Source organism: Carcharodon carcharias, chromosome 1 (assembly GCF_017639515.1).
Source record: "Carcharodon carcharias isolate sCarCar2 chromosome 1, sCarCar2.pri, whole genome shotgun sequence".
Taxonomy (NCBI): domain Eukaryota; kingdom Metazoa; phylum Chordata; class Chondrichthyes; order Lamniformes; family Lamnidae; genus Carcharodon; species Carcharodon carcharias.
The window spans coordinates 199,882,580-199,905,738 of NC_054467.1; the positions used below are offsets into that span (position 1 = coordinate 199,882,580).

The 23,159-nt window shown below is 44.0% G+C and overlaps 1 protein-coding gene across 3 annotated transcripts in view; it reads right to left on the reverse strand.

Annotated features, from left to right (window-relative positions):
* zfr (zinc finger RNA binding protein) overlaps nt 1–21,363 on the reverse strand; it is a 101,237-nt gene extending 79,874 nt beyond the window's left edge. For 2 of the 3 annotated variants that reach the window (XM_041211935.1, XM_041211866.1), the window contains exons 1-3: nt 20,898–21,363; nt 20,546–20,635; nt 20,218–20,299 (exon numbers count right to left, since the gene is read on the reverse strand). In XM_041211935.1, coding sequence (XP_041067869.1) covers nt 20,218–20,299; nt 20,546–20,582 — 119 coding nt within the window. In that variant the 5' untranslated portion in view covers nt 20,583–20,635; nt 20,898–21,363. The remainder of the gene's footprint in view (nt 1–20,217; nt 20,300–20,545; nt 20,636–20,897) is intronic. The other variant, XM_041212008.1, reaches the window with a different exon arrangement.
* Between the last annotated feature and the right edge of the window lie 1,796 nt (nt 21,364–23,159).

Consider the following 23,159-nt stretch of genomic DNA (forward strand, 5'->3'; position numbering starts at 1 on the left):
CAAATAAAATTGGTGAATTACAGGCATGTGGCATTACAATGTTGTGGCTATAAGAGGGACCTGGCTCAAGGAAGGGCAGGACTGGGTGTTAAATATTCCTGGATACAAGCTGCTCAGGAAAGAAAGAAAGTGGGGAGGAGTGGTAGTATTGATTAAGGAGAGCATTGCAGTGCTGGAGAAAGAGGATCTCTCAGAGGGATCAAGGGCAGAATCTCTTTGGCTAGAGCTAAGGAACAAAAAAGATGCAATCTATAGGCCACCAACTAACTGCAGGAAAGTTAGAGAGAGGTGCAAAAATTATAGATTTGTTATTACGGGATAGTTTAATTATCTGAATACAGACTGGGATAGTAGTAGTGTAAAAGGGCAGAAAGTGTATTCAGGAACATTTTCTACAACAGTATGTTTCCAGTCCAACTAGAAAGGAGGCACTGATGAACCTGGAAATGAGGTGGGCCAAGTGGATCAAGTGTCAGTAGGAGAACATTTAGGGGACAGCGATCATTGTATTGTAAAGCTCAGGCTGACTATGAAAAAAGGCAAAGAACAATCCAGATTAAGAATTAACTGGGGAAAAGCCAACTTCAATGGGGGTAAGAACGGATCTTGACCAAATAAGCTAGAGTCAAAGGTTAGCTGAACAATGGGCTACCTTAAAGAAGAGATAGTTCAGGCGCAGTCAAGGTATATTCCCTCAAAAGGAAAAGGTAGGGCTAACAAATCCAGAGCTCCCTGGATGACAAAAGAAGTAGAAATTAAGGTAAAGAAGAAAACGTGTACTTATGACAGATGTCAGGTAGAAAATACAACTGAGAACCAGGCTGAATATAGAAAGTTCAGAAGGGAGGTGAAGAAGTAAATAAGAGAAGTAAAGAGCAAGTATGAAAAGAGACTGGCAGCCAATATAAAAGAGAATCCCAAAGTTTTCTACGGGCGTATGAATACAAAAGAGTGGCAAAAAGAGCACTAGGGCCAATTAGGGGCCAAAGAGGGGATTAATGCTAGGAGGCAGTGGGCATAGCAGAGGTATTGAATTAATATTTTGCATCAGTCTTTGCCAAGGAAGATGCTGCTATCCAGGGCATGGTGAAAGAGTAGGTAACTCAGACACTAGAAGGGTTTAAAATTGATATGTAGATATCAGAAAGGCTGTTTTAAGTTGATAAGGCACCAAGGTGGGATGAGATGCATCAAGGATACCAAGAGATAGTGGAAATTGTGGAGGCCCTGGTCATAATTTTACAGTCTTCCTTAAACTCAGGGGTGGTTCCAGAGGACTGGAGAATTGCAAATGTTACACCCTTGCTCAATAAAAAAAGCCCAGTAACTACCAACCTGTTTAACTTTAGTGGTGGGGAAACTTCTAGAAACAATAATTTGAGACAAAATTAATAATCACATGGACAAATGCAGGTTAACCAAGGAAAGCCAGCATGGATTTCTTAACGGAAAATTGTGTTCAACTAACTTGCTGGAGTTTGTTTGAAGTGGTAACAGAGGGGTTTGGGGTAATGCTGCTGATGTGCTGTATATGGACTTCTAAAAGGCGTTCGACATAGTGCTGTACAACAGACTTGGCAACAAGGGAGAGGAGCAACATGTTACGAAATTGGCTGAGTGACAGGAAACAGAGTGTAGTGGTCAATGGGGTCAGTTGCTTATCCTGATCTATATTAATGGCACAATTTCAAAATTTGCAGATGATATGAAACTTGGAAGCATCGTGAGTAGGATAGTATAGAAATTCAAAAGGATGTCAAAGTTGGTGAAAAGGTCCGATAAGTCACAGATGATGTTCCAAGCAGAGAAAGGTGAAGTGATTTATTTTGGTAGGAAGAACATGGAGAGACAATTTAAGGGTACAATTTTAAAGGGGGTGCAGGCACAGAGGGACCTGGGTATATATGTGCATAAGTCACTGAAGGTACTTAAAAAGTCACTGAAGTCACTTAAAGAGTACCTGGATGAGCACTTGGCACGTCATAACATTCAAGGCTATGGGCCAAGTGCTGGTAAATGGGATTAGGTAGGTGTTTCTCACGTGTCGGTGCAGACTCGATGGGCCAAAAGGGCCTCTTCTGCACTGTGATTCTGTGCTTCTGATTCTGTGACAGGACAGGTTGAGAACATGGTTAATAAAGCATACAGTATCCTGGGCTTAATTATTAGGAGCATAGAGTACAAGAGCAAAGAATTTATGTTAAACTTGTATAAGCAATGTGGTTGGCTCTAAAATGCCCCCTGAAATGGCTTAGCATGCCACTCAGTTGTATCAAACTGCTACAAAGTCACAAAAAAGGAATACAACTGAATGGAGCGTCGGGCATTGATCTAGGCACCAGAAATGACAACGGCAAACTCAGCACCGTCAGCCATGCAAAGTCCTCCTCACTAACATCTAGGGCTTGTGCCAAAATTGGGAGAGCTGTCTCACAGACTAGTCAAGCAACAGCCTGACATAGTCACCCTCATGGAATCATACCTTAAAGATAATATCCCAGACACCTCCATCACCATCCCAGGGTATGTCCTGTCCCACCGACAAGACAGACTTAACAGAGGCGGCGGCACAGTAATATCCAGTCCGGAAGGAGTTGCCCTGGAAGTCCTCAACATCGACTCAGGACCCCATGAAGACTCATGGCATCAGGTCAAACATGGGCAAGGAAACCTCCTGCTGATTACCACGTACCATCCTCCCTCAGCTTATGAATCAGTGCTCCTCAATGTTGAGCATCACTTGGAGAAAGCACTGAGGGTGGCAAGGGTGCAGAACGTACTCTGGGTGGGGAGCTTCAATGTCCATCACCAAGAGTGGCTCGGGAGCACCACTATGACCTAAAGGACATAGCTGCTAGACAGGGTCTGCGGCAGCTGGTGAGGGAACCAAGAGGGAAAAGCATACTTGACCTCATCCTCATCAACCTGCCTGCTGCAGATGCATCTGTTCATGACAGTATCAGTAGGAATGACCACTGCACAGTCGTTGTGGAGACCAAGTAACGCCTTCACATTGAGGATACCCTCCATTGTGTTGTGTGGCACAACCACCACGCTAAATGTGATAGATTTTGAACAGATCTAGCAACTCAAGACTGGGCATCCATGAGGCGCTGTGGGCCATCAGCAGCAAGAGGATTGTACTCTAACACAATCTGTAACCTCATGACCCAGCATATCCCCCACTCTGCCATTAACATCAAACCAGGGGATCAACCGTAGTTCAATGAAGAGTGCAGGAGGGCACACCAGGAGCAACACCAGGCATAACTAAAAATGAGGTGTCAACAGGACTACTTGTGTGCCAAACAGCATTAGCAGCAAGTGATAGACAGAGTTAAACAATCTCACAACCATCGGATAGATCTAAGCTCTGCAGTCCTGCCACATCCAGTCGTGAATGGTGGTGGACAATTAAACAACTCACTGGAGGAGGAGGCCCCACAAATATCCCCATCCTCAATGATGGGGGGGAGCCCAGCACATCAGTGCAAAAGGCAAGGCTGAAGCATTTGCAACAATCTTCAACCAGAAGTGCCAAGTGGATGGTCCTCCCAGGGCCCCCAGCACCACAGATGCGAATCTTCGGCCAATTCGATTCATTCAACATGATATCAAGAAACAGCTGAAGGCACTGAATACTGCAAAGGCTATGTGCCCTGACAATATTCCGGCAATAGTACTGAAGACTTGTGCTCCAGAACTTGTCATGCCCCTAGCAAAGCTGTTCCAGTACAGCTACAACACTGGCATCTACCCAGCTATGTGGAAAATTGACCATGTAAGTCCTGTCTACAAAAAGCAGGACAAATCCAACCCGGCCAATTACTGCCCCTTAAGTCTACTCTCGATCATCAGTAGAATGATGGAAGGGGTCATCAACAGTGCTATCAAGCAGCGCTTGCTCAGCAATAACCTGCTCACTGATGCTCAGTTTGGGTTCCACCAGGACAACTCAGCTCCTGACCTCATTACAGCCTTGTTCCAAACACAGACAAAAGTGCTGAACTCCCGAAGTGAGGTAAGAGTGACTGCCCTTGTCATCAAGGCCACATTTGACCAAATTTGACATCAAGAAACCCTAGCAAAACTGGACTCAATGGGAATCAAAGGGAAAACCTTCCACTGTGTGGAGTCATATCTAGCACAAAAGGAAAATGGTTGTGGTTGTTGAAGGCCAGTTGTCTCAGCTCCAGGACATTACTGCAGGAGTTCCTCAGAGTAGTGTCCTCGGCCCAACCATCTTCAGCTGCTTCATCAATGATCTTCCTTATATCATAAGGTCAGAAGTGGGGATGTTTGCACAATGTTCAGCACCATTCGCAACTCCTCAGATACAGAAGCAGTCCACGTCCAGATGCAGCATGACCTGGACAATATCCAGGCTTGGACTGACAAGCAACATTCACACTACACAAGTGCCAGGTAATGACCATCTCCAACAAGACCATGCTGGCCCAGCCAGCAAATCCCACATCCTGTGAAGGAATAACTTTTTTAAAAAAAAAGTCCCTAATTCAGCTTTGGCTGGAATGTTGCGTCCAATTTTGAGCACTGCACTTTCAGAAGAATGGGAAGGCATCGGAGAGTGCAGAAAACATTCACAAGAATGGTTTCAGAGGAACTTCAGTTGTGCAAACAGATTGGAGAAGCTAGGACCATTTTCCTTACAGAAGGCCAAGAGATTTGTTCGAGGTATTTAAATCATGAGGGGTCTGGACAGAGAAGATAGGGACAAACTGTCCCCAGTCATGAGAGGGCACAGATTTAAGGTAATTCGCAAAAGAAACAAAATCAATATGAGAAAAAAGCTTTTTCATGTAGCGAATGGTTAAGGTCTGGAATGCACTGCCTCTGAGTATGGTGGAGGTAGGTTCAATCAAAACATTCAAAAGGGAATTAGATACCTGAAAAGGAAGAATGTGCAGGGTTACGAGAGAATGCACCAAGTGAATTGCTTACTCAGAGAGCCAATGCAGAGACGATGGGCTGAATGACCATCTTTTGCACTGTAATAATTCTGTGACAACAAACAATCAGGTAAAGGCAAAGTATCTCTGGTGAATCAAGAGAGAGGTTGGCTCTTGTGAACTGTAGGGTGAAGGTCAGAGGGACACACAGTGTCTGTGTAAAGTAAATGAATATTAAAGGTGGGGAAATGCATACAAAAGTGAGCTAGGGAAGAGGTAGTAGAGTATTTGGAAATACGCATAGTTTAAACTGTTCCATGAGATAACCTCACCAGAACCTCTAAATTATTTTTTGGAGCTGCAACAGAATGACCCAATCAGTGGTATTAACTGGCCCACAAATCCTCTAACTCGCCTCCTACTCCCTACCTCTCCCACTTGCACTTCCCCTCGCCAACACTCCAGAATTGCCACCTCCCTCCCAGACCCAGCCATTCGCTGCCACCCCCTCGCTCACCTCTTTGCTGCAAGAATACAGAGCTCAGGGGGAACACTAGCTGTGAGCTACCTTCCTGAACTGCTGCAGTCCATGTGGTGAGAGTATCCTACAGTGCTGTTAACACAGTAGTGGAAGTTCCATAATTTTTTCCAGCAACAATGAAGGAACAACAATAAAATTCCAAGTCAAGAAGATATGTGGCTTTTTATGTGCTGTTGGAGCTGTATTCATCCAGAGAAATGGACTGTATTCCGTCACACTCCTAATTAGTGTCCCAAATCTCAGCCACCCATCAGCCCTGTGCCCAATGACTTACATCCCTCAATTTTAGAATTCACACCCGCTTTTGGATCCCTCCATGGTTTGACCCTCCCCATCTCTAATCTCCTTCATAACTCTCCTCTAACTCTGGACTCATGAGCATCTCTAATTTTAATCACTCAACAACTGGTAGAAAGGGCTTCAAATGCCTAGGCTCTAAACCTCTGCCACTCCTTCCTCCTTTAAGATGTTCCTCAAAATCTCTTTGACCATGCTTTTTGTCAACTGCCATATTTCCTTTGTAGCTCAATATCAAATATTGCTTATAATACTCCTGTGTTTTGGAACATTTTACTGCATTAAAGGTCTATATAAATACAAGTTTTTTTTAAATTTCTCTCTCCGGATATGGGCATCACTGGCATGGCCAGCATTTGTTGACCATCCCTAATTGCCCTCAAATGGTGGTGGTGAGCCACCTTCTTGAGCTACTGCAGTCCGTGTGATGTAGGTACAGCCACAGTGCTATTAGGAAGGGAACTCCAGCGTTTTGACCCAGCAACAGAGAAAGAACAGTAATATAGTTGCAAGTCAGGATGATGTGCGGCTTGGTGGGGAACTTGCAGGTAGTGGTGTTCCCATGGATCTGTTGCCCTTGTCCTTCCAGGTAGGTTGGAAGGTGCTATCAAAGGAGCCTTGGTGAGTTGCTGCAGCGCATCTTGCATATGGTACACACTGCTGCATTTGTGCATCGGTGGTGGTGGAGGGAGTCAATGTGGTGGTGGACAGGGTGCCAATCAAGCAGACAATTTGCCCTGGATGGAGTTGAGCTTCTCGTGTTGTTGGAGCTGCACTCATCCAGGCAAGTGGACAGTATTACATCACACTCCTGACTTATACCTTGTGGATGGCAGACAGGCTTTGGGGAATCAGGAGGCAAGTCATTCACCACAGAATTCCCAGCCTCTGACCAGCTCCACTTCACTTTCTGGTGAATGGTAACCCCAGGGCATTGACAATGGGGGAATTCAGTGGTGGTAATGCCATTGAATTTCAAGGACAGATGGTTAGATTTTCTCTTGTTGGAGATGATCATTGTCTGGCATTTGTGTGGCACAAATGTTACTTACCCACTTACCACCCAAGCCTTCTGTATCTGAGGAGTTGCAAATGGTGAACGTTGTGCAATCAGCATACATCCCCACTTCTGCTCTTATGATGGAGGGAAGGTAATTGATGAAACAGCCAAAGATGGTTATGTCTAGGACACTACTCTGAAGAACTCCTGCAGCAATGTCCTGGGACTGAGATGATTGACCTCCAACAATTACAATCATCTCCCTTTGTGCTGGGTATGACTCCCCACCAGCAGAGAGTTACCCTACAATTCCCACTGACTTCAGTTTTTCTAAGGCTCCTTGATGCCACATTCAGTCAAATGCTGCTTTGATGTCAAGGGCAGTCACTCTTACACCACCTGGAGTTCAGTTCCTTTGTCCATGTCTGGACCAGCGCTGTGAGCAGTTTATTGCTGAGAAAGTGTCACTTGATAGCACTACCAACGACACATTCCGTCACTTTACTGATGATCAGGAGTTGACTGGTGGGGCCATACTTGGCCAGGTTGTGTATACAACCAACCTCAACAATTTTCTACATTGCCGTGCAGATGCGATCGTTGTAGCTATACTGGAATAGCTTGGCTAGGGGCTCAGCTAGTTCTGGAGCACAGGTGTTCAGATCTACTGCCAAATATTATCAGGGTCCATTGCCTTTGCAGCATCCAGTGCCTACAACCATTTCTTGATATCATGTGAAGCAAATCGAATTGGCTGAAGGCTGATATTAGTGATGCTGAGGACCTGAGTAGGGAGTGGAGGTGAATTATCCAACTACATTTCTTGCTGAAGGTGGTTGCAAATGCTTCAGCCTTGTCTTTTGCACTGGTGTGCTAGGCTTCCATATCACTGAGGATGAGGATATTTGTGGAGCTACTCCTCCAGTTAGTTGTTTAATTGCCCACCATCATTCACGACTAGATGAGCCTAGGTCTGATCCGTTGGTTGTGGGATCACTTAGCTCCATCTATGGCATACTGCTTTCAATGCTTGGCATGCAAGTAGTCTTGAGTTGTGGCTTCACCAGGTTGACACCTCATTTTTATGTATGCCAGGTGCTGCTCCTGGCATGCCCACCTGCACTCTTCATTGAACCAGGGTTGATCCTCTGGCTAGTGGCAATGGTAGAGTGGGCCACGAGGTTACAGATTGTGGTTGTATACAATTCTGCTGCTGCAGGTGGCCCACAGCATCTCATGGATGTCTAGTTTTGAGTAACTAGATTTGTTCGAAATCTAACCCGTTTAGCATGGTGGTAGTGCCACACAACACAATGGAGGATATCCTCAATGTGAAGTTGGGACTTCGTCTCCACAAGGACTGAGCGGTGGTCACTCCTACCACTACTGCCAATGATCAGCTGCAATAGGTAGATCGGTGAAGACAAGGTCAAGTATGTTTTTCCCTCTTGGTTCCCTCACCACTTGCCACAGACTCAGTTTAACAGCTTTGTCCTTTAGGACTCAGCCAGCCCAGTCAGTAGTGATGCTACTGAGCCACTCCTGGTGATGGACATTGAAGTCCCCAACCCAGAGTATATTGCGTCCTTGCCATAGAACCATAAAAAAGTTACAGCACAAAAGGGGGCCATTCGGCCCATCTTATCCATGCCAGCCCGAGGACACCTAGGTGCCCTTTCTAATCCCACCTTCCTGCACCCAGCCCATAGCCCTGCAGCTTACAGCACTTTAGGTGCAGATCCAGGTATTTTTTAAAAGAGTTTAAGAAGTTTCTCGCTCTACCACCAACCCGGGCAGCGAATTCCAGACACCCACTACCCTCTGTGTAAAAAAGTTCTTCATGTCCCCTCTACACCTTCCACCACTTATCTTGAATCTTTGTCCCCTGGTTCTAGCATTCTCTATCAAGGGAAGCAATTTTACCCTGCCCGTTCTATTTATTCCCCTCATGGCTTCCTCCAAGCGATGTTTAACATGGAGTAGTACTGATTCATCAGCTGAGTGGCAGGCAATGAGTGGTAATCAGCAGGTTTCTTTGCCCATGTTTGACCTAATGCCATGAGACTTCATGGGATCCAGAGGACAACTCCCTCCTGATTGCATACTACTGTCGCCACCTCTGGTGGTTCTGTCCTGTCAGTGGGGCAGAACATACCCAGGGATGGCGATAGCTGGGACATTGGCTGTAAGGTATGATTCTGTGGGTATGACTATGCTCGACTCGTCTGTGGGACAGCTCCTCCAATTTTGGCACAAGCCCCCAGCTGTTAGTAAGGAGGGCTTTGCAAGTTTATCAGGGTGGGGATTGCCATTGTTGTTTGTGATGCCTAGGCCGGTGCTGAGTGATCCATCTAGTTTCATTCCTTCTTGTAGATTTTGTAGCGGTTCAATACACTTTCATGTAATGTGAGCGTTGCTGGCAAAAAGATCATTTGTTGCCAATCCTAATTGCTCCTGAACTAAATGGCTCGCTGGGGCATTTAAGAGTCAACTGCATTGCTTTGGGTCAGGAGTCACACGTAGGCCAGCCCAGGTAAGGAAAGCAGATTTCCTTCCCTGAAGGGAATTAGTCAGCTAGATGGGTTTTTACAACAATGGTTTCATGGTCACTATTACCGAAACTAGCTTTTCTTTTTTAATATTCCAGATTTATTAACCAAATTCAAATTCCACCAACTGTCGTGGTGGAATTTGAACCCATGTGTCCAGAGCATTAGCCCGAGCCTCTGGATTACTAGCCCAGTGTCATTACCACTATGTCACCACCATGGTTCACGACTGGGTGTGGCAGGACTGCAGAGCTTTGATCTAATTTGTTGCTTGTGGGATTGCTTAGTTGTCTATTTCAAACAAAAACAGAAAATTCTAGAAAAACTCAGCAAGTCTGACAGCATCTGTGGAGAGAGAAACAGTTGAAGTTTCGAGTCCATATGACCCTTCTTCACAACAGCTCTGAAGGGTCATACGGACTCAAAACTTCAACTCCGTTTCTCTCTCCACAGATGCTGTCAGGCCTAAGTTTTTCCAGCATTTTCTGATTTTGTTTCCAGATTTCCAGCATCCAAAGTATTTTGCTTTTATCTGTCTATTTCACACTGCTTCCACTGTTTGGCATGCAAGTAGTCTGTGTTGTAGCTTCACCAGGTTAATACCCAATTTTCAGGTACATGCAATGCTGCCCCGAGCATGCCCTCCTGCACTCTTCATTGAGCCAGGGTTTATCCCCCAGCTTAATGGTAATGGTAGAGGGAGGGATATGCCAGGCCATGAGGCTACAGATTGTGGTTGAATATAATTCTGCTGCTGATGGCCCACAGCACTTCATGGTTTTGATCTGCTAGACCTATTCAAAATCTATCCCATTTAGCAGGGGTAGTGCCACACAGCACAATGGAGGGTATGGTCAACGTGAAGACGGGACTTCATAGACTCAGATGTGTACAACACAGAAGGAGGCCATTCGGCCCACTGTGTTCACGCCAGTCAACAACAATCTGACTACATTAATCCCATTTTCCAGTGCTTGGCCCATAGCCTTGGAGGCTATGGCAACGCAAGTGAATATCCAAATATTTCTTAAATTTTACAAGAGTTTCTGACTCAACCACCCTTTCAGGCAGTGAGTTCCATGCTCCAACCACTCTCTGGATGAAAAAAAGTTTCTCCTCAACCCCACTCTTAGCCTTCTACCTCTTACCTTAAATCTATGCCCCCTGGTTATTTACCCATCTGCTAATGGAAAAAGTGCCTTCCTATCTACGATCTACGCTCATAATCTGATACACCTCTATCAGGTCCCATCAACCTTCGCTGCGCCAAGGGAAATAACCCCAATCTTTCCTTATAGCTCAGACCCTCCAGCCCAGGCAGCATCTTGGTAAATCTCCTCTGCACCCTCTCCAGTGCAATCACATCATTCCTATAATGTGGTGACCAGACTGCATGCAGTACTCCAGTTGTGGCCTAACCAGCATCTTATACAGTTCCAGCATAACCTCCCTGCTCTTGTATTCCATGCCTCGGCTAATAAAGGCAAGAATCCCATATGCCTTCTTAACCACCTTATCTACCTGCTCTGCTACCTTCAGGGATCTGTGGATATGCACACCAATGTCCCTCTGATCTTCGGTACTTTCCAGGGTCCTACCATTCATAGTGTAAACCCTTGCCTTGTTAGCCCTCCCCAAGTACAAAACCTCACTTTTCCAGGTTGAATTCCATTTGCCACAGCTCTGCCCACCTAACCAGTCCACTGATATCCTCCTGCATTTTACAGCTATCCTCCTATTTACCATCCTACCAATTTTACTGTCATCCGCAAACTTCTTGATCATATCCCCTACGTTTCAGTCCAAATCATTTACCTAAACCACAAACAGCAAGGGCCCCAGCAACGAGCCCTGTGGAACCCCACTGGAAACAGACTTCCAGTCACAGAAACATCACTCTACTTCCTGCCTCTCAGCCAATTTTGGATCCAATGTGCCACTTTGCCTTGGATCCCATGGGCTCTTATTTTCTTGACCAGTCTGCCACGAGGAACCTTATCAAAAGCTTTGCTGAAGTCCATGTAGACCACATCAAATGCATTACCCTCATCAATACTCCTGGTTACCTCCTCAAATAATTCTATTAAATTTGTCAAACACGACCTCCCCTTAACAAATCCATGCTGACTATCCCTGATTAATCCGTGTATCTCCAAATGCAGATATATTGTCCCTCAGAATCCTTTCTAGTAACTTCCCCACTACTGAGGTTAGGCTGACTGGCCTGTCATTTCCTGGTTTATCCCTTCCTCCCTTCTTTAATAATAGGACAAAGTTAGCAGTCCTCCAGTCCTCTGGCACTTCACCTGTGGCCAGGGAGGATTTGAAAGTTACTGCCAGAGCCCCTGATATCTCTTCCCTTGCCTCCCTCAACAGCCTGGGATACATCTCATCCGGGCCTGCAAATTTAACCATTTTCAAGGCCACTCTCTCTCTATGTTAAATTTCCTCTAATATTTCACAGTCTTCCACCCTAATGTCTATTCCTGCGTCGTCCTTTTCCATTGTGAAAACAGACGCAAAGCATTCATTGAGGGCTGTACCCACATCTTCCCTCTCTGGTCCCTGATTGGCCTTACTCATTCCCTAGTTATTCTCTTGCTCTTTTTGTATTTAAAATCCCTTTTGAATTTTCCTTTATTCTACCCACCAATACTTTCGCATGCACTCTCTTAGCTTTCCCAATTTCCTTTTCCAAGTTCTCCCCTGTACTTCTATTACTCCTCTATTATTCCTCTATTACTTATGGTAGGGACTCTACCATAAGCTTTGCTTTTTTTCTTAATCCTAACCTTTATGTCCCTTGACATCTAGGGTTCTCTGAACTTGCCCCCCCCCCCCCCCCCCCCCCCCCCCCCCCAAACTGCATCTTCATGGGACCATATTTGCCCTGTATTCTCGCTATTTCCTCCTTGAATGCCCCACACTGCTCTGACACAGTTTTATCGGCATGTAGCTGCTCCCATTCCACTTGGGACAAATCATATCTCATCTTAGTTAAGAGCTTTTATTCCCAGCCCAGCCTTATCCTTTTCCATAACTATCCTAAATCTAACTCAGTTATGGTCACTCCAAAATGCTCCCCGACTGACATGCCTTCCACCTGCCTGAGCTCATTTCCGAATATTAGGTGCTGAACTGCCCCCTTCCTTTTTGGGCTTTCTACGTACTGGCTAAAAAAGTTCTCCTGGATACAACTGAAGAATTTTGCCCCCTTTCTACCTTGCACACTAAAACTATCCCAGTTTGGGTAGTTAAAATCCCCTGCTATTAGTGCCTTATTATTCTTACACTTCTCTGAAATTTGATTACATATTTGACCCTCTATCTCTCTGACTGTTTGGGGGCCTATAGTACACATCCAAAAGCGTGTTTGCCCCTTTTGTGTTTTTTTACTTCTGCCCATATGGCCTCATTTGATGATCCTTCCAAGATATCATCCCTCCTCACTGATCAATATTGCGACCCTTCCCCTTCCACTTCTATCCCTCTATCTCATTTGAATACCATATAACCAGGAATTTTGAGCTGCCAATCCTGTCCTTCTTTTAGCCAAGTTTTGGTCATAGCTATATCATCATACTCCCACGTGCCCATCTGTGCCCTCAGCTCGTCTTTCTTATTCCTCAGGTTCCTTGCATTAAAATTTATTCCATTTAGCCTAAGTTCACTTCTTTCTTATCTAGCCTATGTTTCCTCTGCTTTCCTGACTCAATTACTGGCGTTTTAACTTCTAATTCCATCTCAGCGTCTCTCCTCTCTGAACTACTTTTTAGGATCCCTCTGCCAATTTAATTTAAATCTGCCCTTCAAACTTCATCTCCAAAAGGACTGTGCAGTGGTCACTTCTACTGTCATGAACTGATGCATTTGCGACAGGTAGATTAGTGAGGACAAGGTCAAGTAGGTTTTTCCCTCTTGTTGGATCCCTCACCATCTGCCACAGACCTAGTCTAGCAGCTGTATCCTTCAGGGCTCAGCCAGTAGTGGTACTGCCAAGAAACTCCTGGTGACAGACGTTGAAGTCCCCCATCTAGAATAAATTCTGTGTCCTTGCCACCCTTAGTGTTTCTTCTAAGTGGTGTTCAACATGGAGGAGGACTGATTCATCTCCAGAAGCTGGGGAGCTAGGTGTTAATCAGCAGGAAGTTTCCTTGCCTATGTTTGATCTGATGCCATGAGACTTCATAAGCTCCAGAGTCAATGTCGAGGACTCACAGGGCAACTCCCTCCCAACTGCATTTCACTGTGCTGCCACCTCTGGTGAGTCCTGCCAGAGGGACAAGACATACCCAGGGATGGTGATGTCTGGCACATTAGCTGTAAGGTATGTTTCAGTGAATACATCAGGTTGTTGCTCAACTAGTCTGAGAGGCAGCTCTCCCAATTTTGGCACAAGCCTCAAGATGTTAGTAAGGAGGACTTTACAGGGTTGACCTGGGGCTGGCTTTGCCGTTGCCCTTTCCAGTACCAAGGCTGATGCAGTATGGTCCATCTAGTTTCATTCCTTTTTGATTTTGTAGCAATTTGATACAACCGAGTGGCTTGCTAGGCCATTTCAGAGGGCATTTAAGAGTCAACCACGTTGCTGTGGGCTGGAGTCACATCTAGGCCAGACCAGGTAAGGATAGCCTCGTTCCATTGGTGAATAGATGGGTTTTTACAAAAGATCTGTCACATTCACGGTCAGCATTACTGAACTTTTAATATTAATTAAATGAATTTAAATTCCACCAGCTGCTATGCTGGGATTTGAACACACATTACCCATGGGGAGGCAGTAGCACAGTGGTATTGTAGAGACACAGGGTAATACTCTGGGGACCAGGGTTTGAATCCCACCATAGTAGATGGTGAAATTTGAAATCAATAAAAACCTGGAATTAAACATCTGATGATGACCATAAAACCATCTGGTACATTAATGTCCTTTTAGGGAAGGAAATCTGTCGTCCATATGACTCCAGACCAACAATGTGGTTGACTCATAAATGCCCCCTGAACAAGGGCAATTCGGGCAATAAACGTTGGTCTATCCTGCATCCCATGAATGAAAAATTCCCCACAGCCTAGTCCAGTGACATTGTGCCATCGTCCCCCACTGCTGTTGTTGTAACTTGATGGTGGAAAGGTTTTGGGTGTCAGAAGGTGGAACACTCACCACAGAATATTCAGCCTCTGACCTTCAATACTATTAAATGTGTTTTTAAAGAAAGAAGCCTGCTTTAAACAAGCTCAATTCAAGAGAACTCAGAATGGCTTCTGATCGTCAATAAATCAAATTTATGAATTGAAAAGAGCTCCATTTGACCCAGGATGGCACTTAAAACATTCTTCTTTCACTGACCCAGTCGAGGAGCCATTCTCACAAATCCATAGAGGAGATATCAAGTTTAGTACCACTCTTCCAAGTGAGAGATAATCTGCTGAAAGTACTTGTGCAACCTTGTTACAACGTCTGCCTCTAGCTAACCTTCTTTCTGGAAGAAATCCACAATGGCATGCTCATTTTTAAAAATCAAAATGTTTGCCTTATTCTCAGAAGCTATTGCAGAAATTGAGTTTCTTTAAAAATTGCTATGTTAACAGTCATCATTAATATTTTAGAAAACAAGAAATTTTGGCAATTAAAATATAGACGAACTTTCCAAATTGCTGGCGTGATTATAACCTTCAGCTGTCATAAGTGGTCTTGCAGTAGACATTTGGTCATTTCACGAAAATCAGAACATCTTGAGAAAACATTCACATTTACAAAGTGCCAATCCACCCATTCATAGTAATCTAAGTGATTTATAGGAATGAGTTAATTATCGAATCTCACTGATCTTGGTAATCTCAGTGCATTGGTCAATGAGCCCTGGTAACATCTTTTCACTGATCCCTGCTAAGACTGCTTCTGTCAATCCAAGTTATTTTTAATTTCCCATATAGCAGTTGCTGACAGATCATGCCACTTACTGCATTACTAAATCTCATTCTAGAGCCTGGCCTGCACAAAAGCCCAAGCCGATCTCCCGGATAAAATATCAGATACTTCACAGAACTGTTGAAATTATGCATATTTTTAAATACGCAAAAAGATCTCACCACTTCTCTAGGGGGAAAGCAATATCGTAGGTATCCGGAATCGTCGTTTCCAAAAAACTAAGTGATTAGTTTACATATGAACAAGTAGGAAGAGGTGGACATTCGGCCCCTCAAGCCTGCTCCGCCACTGAATAAGATCACGGCTGATCTGACAATAATGTCAGATCTGCATCCCACCTACCCCAATAACCTATCATCCCCTTGCTTACCAAAAATTGATCCACCTCTGCCTTAAAAACATTCAAAGGCTCTCTTCCTGAAAAGGCAGTGGAAGCAGAGTTCCAAAAACTCCTGACCTTCAGAAAAAAATTTCACCTCATCTGTTTTAAATGGGTGACCCCTCATTTTTAAACAGTGACCCCCTAGTTATAGATTCTCCAACAACAGGAAACATCCACTCCACATCCACCCTGTCAAGACCCCTCAGGATCTTATATGTTCATTCAAACCAACTCTTACTCTTAACTCCAATGGATACTTTTTTTTTTCCTTATAAGACCACTCCAGGCATTAGTCTGGTAAACCTTCTCTGAACTGCTTCCAACGCATTTACATCCTTCCATACATCAGGTGACCAACACTGAACATAATACTCCAGGTGTGGTCTCACGAGTGCTCTGCATAACTGAAGCATAACCTCCCTACTTTTATATTCAATTCCCCGACAATAAATGACATTCTATTAGTTTTCCTAATTACTTGCTGTACCTGCACACTAGCCTTTTGTGATTCCTCTGCATCTCAGAGCTCTGCAATCTCTCACTTTTCAGGCAATACTCTTCTCTTTTAATCTTCCAGCCAAAATGGACAATTTCACATTTTCCAGATCTTTGCCCACTCACTTAACCAATCTATATCCTTTTGTAGTCTCCTTATGTCCTCTTCACAACTTAGTTTTCTATCTTTGTCTCATCAGCAAACGTGGCAACCATCCCTTCATTCAAGTCATTTATTATAAATTGTAAACAGTTGAGGTCTCAGCACTGATCGGTGTGGCACACTACTTGTCACATCTTACCAACCTGAAAAAGATCCATTATGCCTACTCTGCTTCCTGTTAGCCAGTCAATCTTCTATCCATGCCAATACGCTACCCGAGATACCATGAGCTTTTATTTTCTGCAATAACCTCTGATGTGGCACTTTATTAAATGCCTTCTGGAAATCTAAGTACAGTACATCCACTGGTACCCCTTTATCCACAGCACTTGTTACTTCCTCAAAGTTTGCTACTGCATTGTGTGACCACAGTGCAATAGCTACTGATATAAGTGCTACAATTATACTTTTGACAGAAATAAGTCATATTGGACTTGAAACGTTAACTTTGTTTCTCTCGGCAAAGGTACTGCCAGAGCTTTTCCAACACTTTGTTTTTATTTTAGACCTCCAGCATTTGCTTTAATTTTACTTTTGAGTTGTACAAGCCAGGATGATGATTGAGTGATAGTGTCACATAATGTGAATGTGCATGTGGCCAGAGTTCTGTCAGCCAGTCGTAAAAACACAACCTGAATTGAAACAGCAATGCTCAAGACTTCCAATTGGAGGCAATACAGGTCATATTTCAGATCTCCAATTCAATTCTGACAAGTAACTTCCATGGGTAGGTTTACTTCTAAGCCAATTCCAAAGATGATCAACTTCCCAGTTGCTCATGCTTCCAAATATATTTCAGATATAAGCATACTTTATAATGCCAAAATGCAATAAATTAAGATCACATTCTTTCACCAGCAAACTATATCACAATTTCCAATGGACAAGTCCTCCAGCAAGTCAGTGATATAAATGGCAGAGAATTACTGAATGACAAAAACAGAATTACCTGGAAAAACTCAGCAGGTCTGGCAGCATCGGTGGAGAAGAAAAGAGTTGACCTTTCGAGTCCTCATGAGCCTTCAGCAGAGCTGAGTGAATCTTAGGAAAGGGGTGAAATATAAGCTGATTTAAGGTGTGTGTGTGTGTGTGTGTGTGTGTGTGTGTGTGTGTGTGTGTGTTGGGGGGGGGGGGGTCGGTGGGGAGGGGGGGGGAGGAGCTGGGGTGGTTGTAGGGACAAGCAAGCAGTGATAGGAGCAGATAATCAAAAGATGTCACAAACAAAACAACACAGAGGTGTTGATTTTGGTGATATTATCTAAACAAATGTGCAAATTAAGAATGGATGGTAGGGCACTCAAGGTACAGCTCTAGTGGGGGTGGGGTGGAAAGGCTAGCAGGGCATAAAAGATTTAAAAATAATGGAAATAGGTGGCAAAAGAAAAATCTATATAAATTATTGGAAAAAACAAAAGGAAGAGGGGAGAAACAGAAAGGGGGTGGGGATGGAGGAGGGATTCAAGATCTAAAGTTGTTGAATTCGATATTCAGTCCGGAAGGCTGTAAAGTGCCTAGTCGGAAGATGAGGTGCTGTTCCTCCAGTTTGCGTTGGGCTTCACTGAAACAATGCAGCAAGCCAAGGACAGACATGTGGGCAAGAGAGCAGGGTGGAGTGTTAAAATGGCAAGCGACAGGGAGGTTTGGGTCATTCTTGCGGACAGACTGCAGGCGTTCTGCAAAGCGGTCGCCCAGTTTACGTTTGGTCTCTCCAATGTAGAGGAGACCACATTGGGAGCAATGAATGCAGTAGACTAAGTTGGGGGAAATGCAAGTGAAATGCTGCTTCACTTGAAAGGAGTGTTTGGGTCCTTGGACGGTGAGGAGAGAGGAAGTGAAGGGGCAGGTGTTGCATCTTTTGCGTGGGCATGGGGAGGTGCCATAGGTGGGGGTTGAGGAGTAGGGGATGATGGAGAAGTGCACCAGGGTGTCCCGGAGGGAACGATCCCTACGGAATGCTGCCGGGGGGGGGTGAAGGGAAGATGTGTTTGGTGGTGGCATCATGCTGGAGTTGGCGGAAATGGCGGAGGATGATCCTTTGAATGCGGAGGCTGGTGGGGTAATAAGTGAGGACAAGGGGGACCCTATCATATTTCTGGTAGAGAGGAGAAGGTGTGAGGGCGGATGCGCGGGAGATGGGCCGGACACGGTTGAGGGCCCTGTCAACGACCGTGGGTGGAAAACCTCGGTTAAGGAAGGAGGAGGACACGTCAGAGGAACTGTTTTTGAAGGTAGCATCATCAGAACAAATGCGACTAGGCACTTTACAGCCTTCCAGACTAAATATTGAATTCAACAACTTTAGGTCTTGAACTCCCTCCTCCATCCCCACCCCCTTTCTGTTTCTTCCCCCTTCCTTTTGTTTTTTCCAATAATTTATATAGATTTTTCTTTTGCCACCTAATTCCATTATTTTTAAATCTTTTATGCCCTGCTAGCCTTTCCACCCCACCCCCACTAGAGCTGTAACTCTTTCGAGTACAAACATGTTTCCATCTGTTCCTATTCAGATGAAGTTACATTGTTTCATAGTTTGCCATTGTGAGATTTGAACTCTTGATCTTGGGGTTACAAGCCCAGTACCATAACCACTTGGCTATTTAGGCCAAGCTCCCACTAGAGCTGTACCTTGAGTGCCCTACCATCCATTCTTAATTAGCACATTTGTTTAGATAATATCACCAAAATCAACACCTGTGTTCTTTTGTTTGTGACATCTTTTGATTATCTGCTCCTATCACTGCTTGCTTGTCCCTACAACCACCCCAGCCCCCCCCAACTTCTCTCCCCCCCTCCCCCACCTTAAACCAAAGATTCACTCAGTTCTACTGAAGGGTCATGACGACTCAAAACGTCAACTCTTTTCTTCTCCGCCAATGCTGCCAGACCTGCTGAGTTTTTCCAGGTAATTCTGTTTTTGTTTTGGATTTCCAGCATCCGCAGTTTTTTGTTTTTATCTATTTACTGAATGACATTGTGGGTGACTTAGTTTTGAATTGAGGCAGCAGAGCTCGGTATAAAAGAAGACATTATATACAGTGTTTATTTCCCTCCCCATTAAAATCTTATATTTAGTATACAGGAACATTAATTTGTTTTTTGGGAGATTACAATTGTAAATTGCAATTCATTTCACTCAAACTACTGGAAACTTGACACTTTAATAATCCAGTGCCAATGACGACACAGTATCAGGTTGCACTAGTCTGCATCAATAGTGTAAAACCGGCCACTTTACTAATAGTGGCATGAATTCCAACAAAGAGAAGATCCAAGTTCAAAATCATATATTAATTTGACTCATTAAGTTCATAAACACAACCAATTGTAAATCGGGCATGCAGCATATGGTTTTTTTAAAATAAATGCCAATGACAAAAAAACTAGCTACATAAATAACAGTGACAAATGGGACCACTGACCCTGAACTCCTGCCTTCTTGACTGCACCAAGGACCCAGGCCCCAGTGACACCTGTTTGATGATCAAAGATAGATCCTCTACAAGGGTCGCATGTTACCGTTACAAACCCACGCAGTTTTAAAAAAAAAGGTCAAAATAGGACAGTTTGAAGGAAAGAACAGGCTCTTTTTTTAAAAAAAAATCTAAGCCTAAATTTACTCCGTCAGAAATGAAATGAAATCCCGCTGGCAAAAGAAAATCGCCAGCCGTCATGTCGCCATTTTGTGGCTACAATTGAGAAAAGGAGAGTTTCTCAGTTATTCACGAGCCGAGGGAAAGAGCTAGCATTTTTTTACTTTGAAACAAAAAAGGGAAAGGACAGTTCTAAAAAGCGAGTGCAGGGATATTTTTTCTTGCCAGAATCCAGAGAAAGAAAATAAAAGACCGGAAGAGTGATTTAACTGCACAGAGAGAGAGGGCGGGGGAAGGGAGTTGTGGATTTGAATGAAGAGTGTTGAGAGGCCGCGGAATGTGCGCGATGATAAACACGTACCTGTACTGCGCAGCACCACCATGGGCAAATCCAAAGTAGTTACTGGTAGCCATTTTGGCATCTTCGCCTAGCCGGCCGGGCACTGAGCACCACGCGAAGCGCCCAAACAAACAAGAGGGAGAAGGGAGAGACCAGTAAAACATCATCACAGATCACATCGTTCAGCTTCAGCAAACAAGAGAAAAAAAACTCCTCTCTCTCTATAAATCAAAGTCTTTAGCATTCTCCGAGGGCCGCGAGCGGCGCCACCACCATATTTTTCTCTCTCAATTTAAAAAAAATAATAAAAAGGGCATCTTTTTATATATAAATTGCCAATTCCACTTACCGTACGTGAAAGAAACTACTGGGCATATAGGAATCATGGGGGTTTCTTTGAGCCACCAACCGCGACCTTTCACCTTTCCAGTGTTGGAACCTGTGGAGAGAGACGTCACCGTCAGCCGGGGACAGTGCACTGCGCATATGGAGGCACCACTCCGCCGCGCTGCCCGCTGGGAGTTGTAGTCTTTTACTTTTCATTGCACAACAACAACTTGTATTTCCATATTTAAAACAAATAATGCGAGGCAAGGCCAACAAAAAAGGGGATACTTAAACGCACTCTTTCCTCACACAAACGAGCCACGAACATAAGAATTAGCGACATATTGATAATATTTTGTTAAAAAAATCCAAACCTTTCTATCCAGTCCAGAGAGAGAAGGAAGGTTGGTGCAGTACTCAAAGCCCCATTCGATGCTCTTGGTCTGTCCGATTCCCTTCCCCCACTAAAGCAGAGATTTCACAAAGTCACCGGGGTTTTTTTTATAAAAAAATAAAGATCCACTTGTTTCTGTGCGCCTGTCTATAAGAACAGAAATACGACACGGCTAGATTCATTTCAATTGATTTGCAACTGCTTCACGGCTTTTTTTCCTCATCTGGTCTGTGCTGCCAATGATCTGACCTTGGCAAGTCTGCAACCTAACAATCTTAATCCAGCCCTGTCAAGTGTAATGCATAAAAGGCTCACGCGTTTACAGCTCTTCTTACACACTGGTGCTAAGATGACCGGACGCCCTGTTCGTGTTCCAGTTTCGCCAGCAGCAATACACTGCGACAATAAATCATTTTGCAGCAGTTTAGCGTAATCTATTTTTCCTTACGAGCTACCAGATATGCCAGGCATTCTATTCTGCACAGGAAAACACTGCGTAAAATGTGTCCTGCACGAGAACACCACCACCACTTCATTCATTGATCTTATTTCGGCATTGTCGGCACAAAAGTGATTAATTGCATATGCACTGGGAGGGTGGTGGTTTTGAGAATTGAAATGAAGAATAATGTTATAAAATTTATTTTTAAAATGTACATAAATTCAGAGGTGCGATAGGGTAAACTTAGGGGCAAATAAGAGTGAGGAAATTAAGGTACAGTAATTATAGGAGAAAAAGTGTTGGAGATACTTAAGGAACTAAAATCCAACAAACCCCCAGGACCTGCTGATCATGACATCCTCGAGTTCGAAAACAGATAACTGCAGACATAGCTGAATGCACTGGTTATGATTTTCCAAAATTTACTAGATTTTAGAACAGCCCCAGTGTATTGAAAATTGGGAAATTTAACACCGCTATTCAAAAAAAGCGGGAGAGAAAAAACAGGGAAATACAGGCCAGTTGTATGACATCAGCTGCTGGAATCTGTTATTAAGTCTTAACAATACTATAAACAGACAAAGTCAACATGGTTTTATGGAAGGGAAATCGTGTTTGACAAATTTATTAGAATTTTTTGAGGATGTAACCAGTAGGGTGGATAAAGCACAATAAGTAGATATAGTATACTTGGATCTCCAAAAGGCCTTTGATAAGTTACCATACAAAGATTAATATGCAAGATAAGGGCTCGTGGAGTTAAATAGAGGATTGGTTAAAGGACAGTAGAGTTGAAGCCAAAGATCAGCCATGATCAAATTGAATGGTGGAGCAGGTTCGACCAGCTCCATGGGCTACACCTGCTTCTATTTCTAATGTTCCTATAGCTTTTTTATTTTCAGCCTGTGGCTGTAGGTCACACGTGAATCCTGCCTGCCCGTTTGACTGCCCAATGACATTGCCATACCACAATTTTAGTGAATAGAGTCAAGCTGTGAAAGGAGATGAGGCCAGTCAGACCATGCAAAATAATTACTCCTATGCTTTCACTTAAGGATACTTATTGTGAATTGTGGTCTTTTAAATGTTCATTCCATGTGTCATTTTTGGGTGTCCTTTTGGAAGCTCGGTCCCCATTTGGTCAGCAACCTTTCAGTTCTTCCCATTTCCTCTCACTGACTTCTTGGTCTGTTCCCTCACTTTCTTCACCCCACCATTGATGTTAATATATGTTTTATTTTGCTTCTGTGAAGAGCCTTGGGGTGTTTTACTACGTTAAATGTACTATATAAATGTAAGTTGTTATTATTCAGTCCCCTACCGCCTTCACACTCCTTGCTGCATCACATCCTTCTCAATATTCTACTTCTACCTACAAATAATCCTTTCCCGAATTTACCCTTTTCTACTTTCCCTCAATTTCCTATCATGAGACCACCCAAGATTGTGTATCTACTTGACGGGGATAAATCTTTACTCCATTTTCTACCCTGCTGGGTAGAAAAGCATCCAAGCAGTGCTCTAACCAGTGCCCTAACCAGTGCTTACCTTTCTGACCCTTTACATGACCAATACAACACTGCCCAGCTCACATTCCACCATTTACCTCTGATGGTAGAGTGGCACTCATCCTTGATCCTGTATCCTTATTTCTTTAGTAAAAGCAGAAAGTGCTGGAAAAAACTCAGCAGGTCAGGCAGCATCCATGGAGAGAAAGTCAGGGATACTTTGTCACCAAAATCCCATCACTATAATATTCAGTCTCAACATCAAGACAGATGCTCACCCTCAACAACATCA